This window comes from Candoia aspera, chromosome 1, assembly GCF_035149785.1.
Source record: "Candoia aspera isolate rCanAsp1 chromosome 1, rCanAsp1.hap2, whole genome shotgun sequence".
Taxonomy (NCBI): Eukaryota; Metazoa; Chordata; class Lepidosauria; order Squamata; family Boidae; genus Candoia; species Candoia aspera.
In genome coordinates this window covers 336449671-336458003 of record NC_086153.1, presented here as the reverse complement: position 1 = coordinate 336458003, position 8333 = coordinate 336449671, and the positions used below count along the sequence as shown (strand labels likewise).

Below are 8333 nucleotides of genomic sequence, written 5' to 3'. Positions count from 1 at the left end.
GGATTTCCTGGTGGTGTCCCATCCAACTATTAACAAAACCTGACTCTGCTTAACTTGTGACCTATCAAATGCATTCAGTAACAAGCAGGGATGTCTTTACTGATGGTCTATCAGGGAAGGTCCAAGGTGTCACATCCTGGAAACCTCCAAATTCAGCACCACACCATCTTAAAAAGTCAAAACAGGTTCTCTCTTGCCCCCTTCACCACCTCTCTTCTCCCCAGGCCCTCTAGGTCTGTGTTTCTCAACCTCAGCAGAATGAAAATGTGTGGACTTCAACCCCCACAATTCCCCACTCAGCATGCTGGCTGGGGAATTCTGGGAGTTGGAGTTCACACATCTGCAAGTTGCTGAGGCTGAGAAACACTGCTCTAGAGAAGCAAAACCATTGTGCTCCAAAAGTTTTCAAAGGTAAAGGAAATAAAATAAAGTGCTTTACTTTACTTAGAAGCATGAGGACAGGGATCTTATTTTAATATTTTGGGAGGGAGATGGTAGTTTTCCGATAGAGGCTTACTTTGTATATACAGAGTCCCCAGTGTAATTTAGAAGCAACAGAAAAAATCAGCCTTTGGAGAGCTATAGCTGTCAGTGTCAAAAGGACTAAATTAGATCAATCAAAGATGTGATTCGGCACAAGGCAGACCCCTTCCTAGTTTAATGTTTAATCAAAGAAGGCAGATTCTCTCATTCTTTCCACCCTGCCTCATCTGATTAATTTCAGTTGCATTTCATATGCATCCTCCCATTCCTTTTCTTGTCTCTTGTTTTTAAATTAGGATCGGTGCTACACGTCACAGAAGGGATCTTTAATTAGATTTCCCCATTTATACATTTATTTTATCGTAAATGTTGCTATGGAGAGGTTTAGGCTTGGAAGGTACAAAAGAGAGGCACAGGAAGCCTGTGATGAAGGGGCCACATCAGATCCCCGACTGGAAAGCAGAGGGGTCTGCCAGGTGTGGTCCAAAAAGTCAAGAGGTCGATCGCCACAGTGCAATTGAAGTCCTGCCTGGTTTTTATGTGCGATGCACGCACACAACACACATAAAAACCAGGCAGAGCTTCCATCACACCGCTGTGGCCCCCCCTTGACTTTTTTGACCACCCCCTGCTTATATTTCACTCTTTTGGAGAAGACCTTCCAAAAATAGTGTGTCCAGGTTCCTGTGCTTTTAGGCCACCATCAGCTGCTGTATTAATAACATCTAGTCCCCTACTTCATATCCATAATACAAAACTTGTTTTTCATCCTGCAGATTCACCCTGAGCTGGAGCTGACACTTTGATAAAACCATCCACCATGACCCCGAGATCTTTTTCCCGGGAAGGAGAGAACGGCATAAAGACACGAGTGCCGAGGGGATGAATGTCCCCCTTTAATCTCCAAAACCAAAAAAGAAAAAAAGAAAGGAAAAAAAAACAAGTCTGTCTCCAGCTCTCCAGCAGCCAGCTTTCTGCTTGCTATCATGTTTTCTGCAAATATAGAGCTTATAAATATATGAATTTATCAGCTGGGAAAATCCATTCTTTTACCTGGAGCAAAATGCTAACAAGGAGCCTTCTCAGCTGTAGCTGACAATTCAAAAGGGTTTTGAATCACACATGAGACAACTCACTTTTAGTTAGGGAGAGCGAGCGAGAAAGTCGGGAGGATGAGCACCCAGAAGGGGGGATGTTGGCAGAAAAAGGGGATCTTGCTAGACAGATCCACCAACGGGATCTCTGCTCTCTGAGTAGCTCCAAGCAAGGCCAGCCTTCTTCACAGGACTGCCATTTGGACAAGAACAATGCTCTGGGCAATTTAGAATGAATAAAACCCACCAGGAAATGAGAGACAAGATTTAAGACTCATTATTTACTGTAAACTAGACAAACTAAATCAGTGTTTCTCAACCTTGGCAGCTTAAAGATGCGTGGACTTCAACTTCCAGAATTCCCCAGCCAGCTATGCTATACTGGCTGGGGAATTCTGAGAGTTGAAGTCCACGCATCTTCAAGCTGCCAAGGTTGAGAAACACTGAAGTAAACTGTGGGGGGTTTTCTCCCCATAGTTTCAGGGGTGTCACAGGGTGTGGTCCAAAAGCCATGATGATGATCAGGCGGGTCGGACTGAAGTTCTGCATGGTTTTAAGGGCTTGACTTGTTGGACCGCGGCCTGTGGACACCCCTGCATCATTTGAGATACCGTTGCAATCCAAGCATGGGATGAAGAGACTACCTCCTAGCTGGCTGTCATTTTAAAAATCTAGATTTCTAAAGCTTCCAAAATGCACTCCCTACTGCAAAAAGAGACCAAATGTCTCCCTTTTTTTTTATAGGCAAACACACACACACACACACACGGGGGGGGGGGGCAATTGTTTCTTCTCAGTCCTGGAAACCTTCCCAGCAAATGTGCCAATGTTTGGAGAACCTCAGACTAACATAAAGGCTGATTTGATAATTAAGAGAGCGTTCCTGGGTTTGATCGCCCAGCAAGACAAAACCGTACAGGACTCTCGTGTGTGTTTTGCTCCGGGTAAAAAGATAGATTTTTGCAGCTGATAAATTCATATTTTTAAGAAGCTCAGCGTTGGCAGAAAAACACAGTCGAGATTTGAGCTCAAGTGGCAAGAGAGAGGGAGAAAAAGATTTCAAAACGCTCTTCTTTGATTTTGTAACGGATCTGGCAGCAAAGAAATTAAAAACTTTATTCATTTAAAAAAATGGGTGAAAAGGGGAAAAAAAACCATAGGATATAAAGTGAACTCTGGAAAGAGATTTCATAATTCCTGCTGAAAATGGATTTGATGCCAACATAAGGAGAGAACAAAGTAATTCCTCTTTCTGAGACAAAAAGTGAACACACAACACTTAGTAGGTGACTTAATGGAAGACTGTGATTCCAGGATTGGGAGAACAGAGTTTGTCAAATCTGAGGAGAGGTTCTTGGATGACGAGATGGCAAAATGCTTCAGAGCTTCTCTCTAAGGAAGGCCAGTTCCTTGCTTAAGATCTATGGCAGCAGACCCCCCTCAGTTATCCTAGCCAAGTCCTAGAATCCTACAGTTGGAAGGGACCTGGGACATCATCCAGGCCAACTCCCTGCCCAGTGTAGGAACTCTGATACCATCCTGGGCAATTGGCTGCCCAATCTTTTCTTGAAAACCTCCAGTGGTGGAGCACCCCTGACTTCACCTCACCCCAATTCTCTGTCCCCAGCTCTCTAGAGTTCCTGGCCAAAGACCACGCATCCCTCCACAGAGTCCTTCACAAGGAATCGTGGGTAGTTATGCTTTCCGCAACTGTACCACCACACAGCCTGAGCCTTGTGGGGTGTCACCATGATACCACAACACAGGGCTTGGTGATATTACAGGATCAGCAAAGTAAATTCTATCTCTCCAGCATTTGCAAAACCTGAAACTGGGTTCGACACCACCCACAACGGAGGAATGGCTGGTGAAGATGATGGAACTTGCAGAGATGGCTAACTTGACTTCTTTGGTCAGAGAAAAAGCAGTATCTGTATTTATGGCTGACTGGAAACCCCTTATGGACTTTTTGCATGAAACAGAAAAAGAATGCATCGGTGTGGTTTCGACGATTAGCAAAAAATTGAATAATAGAAAAAAGTGAGCTTTTTTTTTGTAATCATAGAGTAAGAGATAATTTGGTAATTGTATTTATATTTGCTGCAAAGGAAATCGGCAGCTTCTTCTTTCTATTTCTTTTTATTCTTTCTTTCTGCACTTTTTTCTTTTTTTCTTTCTCTGTTTCTTCTATTCTTTATTAGTTTGTATTAGTTTTTATGTTCTTTGTAAAACTTTTAATAAAATTTACATGTATGTATGTATGTGAAAAAGGCAAAACCTGGAAGAGGCATTCCTCATCCTTCACAAGCAGGCAGGAATGCCTCTTCTAAGTGCCCTTTGGTTCTGTGCAATGATTGATGGGTTGCAACTGGTATTGTTTAGACTCCCCAGCCAGCATGCAGGCTGGGGAATTCTGGGAGTTGAAGTCCACACATCTTAAAATTGCCAAGGTTGAGAAACACTGCCCCAAAATTTAATGCCCATTTCTCCAAGGTAAAAAGCCAGGGTTGGCCATGTCACAAAAGAGGGCTTGGTGATGTCAACGGGTGAGGCCTTGGGTCTGGACAGGATGCAGCAGTGATGATGGAGGGAAGAGGCCTGATGGGATTCCAGGATTGCCATCTCCTGAACGTGAAGAACAGAACACGTGAAGAACAGGACCCCCCCAAGAACAACGTGTCTCAGAGGGGCTTCCATTCTGCCCCCTGGCCAATGGCAGTGATTAGAAGAAGCACCAGCCCCATCCAACATTGCTGTCACGCCCAAAGCCACAGCTAAATCTCTGGAAAAACAGACCGTGTGCAAGGATCTTGGCCGTATGCACTGATACTGGTCCAGCTTCCTTGGAAATACAGAAGCGAGACTTCAGCTGCCCCCAATGGCTGCTAAGCTCTTCGAGAGCATTGGCAAACTTAGTTTGGGCCTGGTGCTTGCCGGCGGAGTGGTCAACTCTACTCTTTATAACGTGGAGGCAGGTCACCGGGCTGTCATCTTTGACCGATTCCAGGGTGTTCAGGACAAGGTGGTGGGAGAAGGGACCCATTTTTTCATCCCCTGGGTGCAGAAGCCCATAATTTTTGACTGCCGTTCTCGCCCTCACAACATTCCGGTAAGCACAGGGAGCAAAGATCTCCAGAACGTCAATATTACACTCCGGATCTTGTTCCGGCCAGCGATAATGCAGCTTCCCCGGATTTACACGACAATCGGTGAAGACTATGGCGAGCGAGTGCTGCCCTCCATCACGACCGAGATCCTCAAATCGGTGGTGGCCCGCTTCGATGCAGAGGAGTTGATCACACAGAGGGAGTTGGTCTCCAGGCAGGTGAGCGAAGACCTGTCAGAACGGGCAGCCAGCTTTGGCCTCCTCCTGGATGACGTGTCCTTGACTCATCTGACCTTCAGCAAGGACTTCTTGGATGCAGTAGAAATGAAGCAAGTGGCGCAGCAGGAAGCAGAAACGGCTCGGTTCTTTGTGGAAAAGGCCGAGCACCAGAAGAACGCCGCCATCATCACGGCCGAGGGGGACTCAAAAGCCGCAGCGCTGATTGCCAACTCCCTGGCTTCTGCAGGGGACGGGCTGGTTGAACTGCGCAAACTCGAGGCTGCGGAGGACATAGCAGTACAGCTGGCCCGTTCCCACAATGTTACCTATCTACCATCATCTCTGCTCCCACCGCCTCGATGAGTCCTCTTTGGGCCGGTTCCTTTTCTATCTCCTATCAGCCAAGCCAGCCACAAGCAATTGCAGATATTCCTCAGCCGTGGAGTGTCGAAACAACGGCCCAAATAAAAGGGGGATTGGAAAATTCCTCATCTAATAAAGACAATTTCTCTCTCAGTGTCCAGAAATATCATTTTCACTGCATCAAAAGGAAAGCACAGGGGATGGTGGTGGTGGTGGTGGTGGCGGCGGTGGCGGCGGTCTAAGCTAAAGGAGTCCATCCCTGCTCCCTGCAAAGATGGGTCTGCTTTTTTATTTATTTATTTATTATATCAATTTATACAGCCACCTATCTCGAAGATAGGACAGTGGGTGGCTTGCAAACGGTTCAAAATGACCTGGCTGGGGAATTCTGGGAGTTGAAGTCCGCACAGCTTAGAGTTGCCAAGGTTGAGGAACCCTACTTTAAAGAACCATATGACGGATACCTTGGATGAGATGCAGAGACAGATGGCAAAAGTGCTCCCCAGGAGCAGTGGAGCAATCCAGAGGCCTCCCAACACTGTTACCAAGTTGTACGTTTTTTAATGTGACAGAAAATGGAAATGATTAACTACATGAGGAATCATAGATACTATCATGTGGCGGCTTTGGCTGTCCCCACACTGGCTGGGGAATTCTGGGAGTTGAAGTCCACACCTCTTAAAGTGGCCAAGGTTGAGAAACCCTGTTCTAATCACTGCCATTGACCCAAAGGGGCAGAACAGTTACTGAAACAACCTTTTAAAGACTATGCTATTCCAAGGAGCAATGTACCCTCAGTTCAGACAATTAGGCCCACTTAAGAGTCCCGGGAGCATCAACTGAGTTCACATGACATGCTAAATCCAAAAGCTGGGTGGACAAAATGGAGTAGTTGTGCTCAGACAACATGCTACCTGCCAAAAAAGAAAAAATAAACCACATTCTGATCAAATATTGGAGACTGCTTCCCGCAGGGCTGGATGCTCAACATGCCGAACCACTGACTGTTCAACCCCATTTTAACTAGACTAGCGTGTTGTGTGAACCCAGCTATAAATAGTAGTAAGAGGCCCGATCCCCTGTTCAGTGCAGCAATCCCCATCCCAACAACCCAGACAGGTGACTTTCCAACATCCAGTGAAGGAATTCATCATTTCTTTCATCAGTTAGATCTATGGCTCTTCCTGTAAGTAAAATCCATTGTTCTACGCCTTGTATTCTTGGGTTATAGAAAAATGGATGTGGCTTTTTCCTCTGTGACATTTAGCACTGAAAAGGCAAAATTGGAGACCGTACTATCTAATCTAATCTGGGGGGATTTGATTCTAGGGCATGGTGGAAAATTAGACCTCATGAAGCTGCAAGGGCTCGTGAAGTGCTATTCTGATTTCCCACAATGCTCCAGTGGTGTGCTATAGGCTCCTGGGGGTTGGCAGTGAGTGGGAACAGGGGCCACAGAGGCAGGAGACAGACTGGCAACGTGGACAGCAAATTTCATGCTGTTTTGGTGTTCTGCCAACTCAAGGATGGCTGAAAACTGGACAGAACTTCCTTTCCGCAGTGGGGAAATGCCCCATATCAAGGACACCATGGAGGTTCTCCAGACCCAGCTGCATGGGGCTGGTTGAAGGACCAGGACTGGTCCAGGATGAGTCTTCCTAGAAGTCTGGGACTTCGTTATGGATTCTATCCATAGTATTTGCTGAGATGAGACAGCAGGATTCATGTATGTAAACCAGTAGTTCTCAACCTTGGCAACTTTAAGACATGTGGACTTCAAATCCCAGAATTCCCCAGCCAGCCATGGGTGGCTGGGGAATTCTGGGAGTTGAAGTCCACATGTCTTAAAGCTGCCAAGGTTGAGAAACACTGATGTAGAACCCCCATACACACACACTCAAGTCACAACTTGTTGTGAAATAGAAGGTATCTTCTTAGATTTCTTCTACCCCTTTGGTTGATGAGGTTCAGCTGGTGGTACAATGCAAAATGTACATTTCTTCCTGCCAAGAAAACCACTGCCCAGTGGCACATATCCACCTTTTGGGTCACATACAACATACATACACACACACACACACAACACACACAGGAAAAAAAACTCCCCTCAACACCCAGGAGCCTTAGAAAATGCAGAATATTTTTCTCCTCTCTGGAATGATGCCAGGCTTTCTCAACGTTTTCTCGCTGGCAGTGACTCCTTTCAAACAGACTGGCCCTTTTTCTTTTCTTGTTTTCTTTTTAGGCGACTAGAATACATTGACTTTATCTCATGTCCTTCTGCAGTCCTGTTATGTTCCAGAGAGAGAGAGAAAGAGAGATGGTCAAGGATAATGACTATTTTTCTGTTTCATCTCGGCAACCTCCAACTTGCTGTTTTATCCACAAAAAATAGATAAATATGTTTAAACAGAGGACACAGCTGGCTTGGTTTGCAAACAAGAAAGTGACTGTTTTTCTCCTTGTTCTCCCTCCCTTCCTCCCTCCTCCTCTGCAATTTCTCTTTCTGCTTTTTCTTCCTTTCCTCCATTAGGAGCAAGTATTTTATAGGTCATTCCTAAATCTTCTTGACCTTCTCATCTCCCTTAATTTTGTATGATCAGATATTCCAGCATCGTGGGACAATAACAGTTAACCTGCAGATATTCTCCTTTATTTGTTCAGGACAACTTTCCCCAGAACTTGGTGTCCTCCAGATATTTTGGGCCTGTAATACACAGCAAAAACAGCTAGCATGGCCTGAATTCCAAGCTGGTTAGAAATGCTGGGAGCTGTAATACAGGTAGTCCTCACTTAAAGACCACAATTGGGCTGGGAATTTTGGTTACTAAGCAAAGCGGTCATTAAGCAAATCCAACCCGATTGTACAACCTTTTTTGCACCAATGTTAAGTAAATCACTGCAGGCGTTAAGTGAACCATGTAGTCATTAAGCAAATCACACGGTTCCCCATTGATTTTGCTTGCCAGAAGCCATCCGGGAAGGTTTAAAATGGCGATCACGTGACTACGGGACGCTGTGAAGGTCATAAATGCAAACTGGTTGCCAAGTGCCCAAATCATGATCAC

General features: G+C 45.5%; 1 protein-coding gene across 1 annotated transcript; it reads left to right on the top strand.

The window, feature by feature from the left end:
- The first annotated feature begins 4455 nt into the window (after positions 1–4455).
- LOC134490890 (prohibitin 1-like) lies at positions 4456–5265 on the top strand. The gene has a single exon (XM_063294253.1). It carries the CDS (start codon positions 4456–4458, stop codon positions 5263–5265), a length of 810 nt encoding a protein of 269 aa, XP_063150323.1.
- The last annotated feature ends 3068 nt before the right edge of the window (positions 5266–8333 follow it).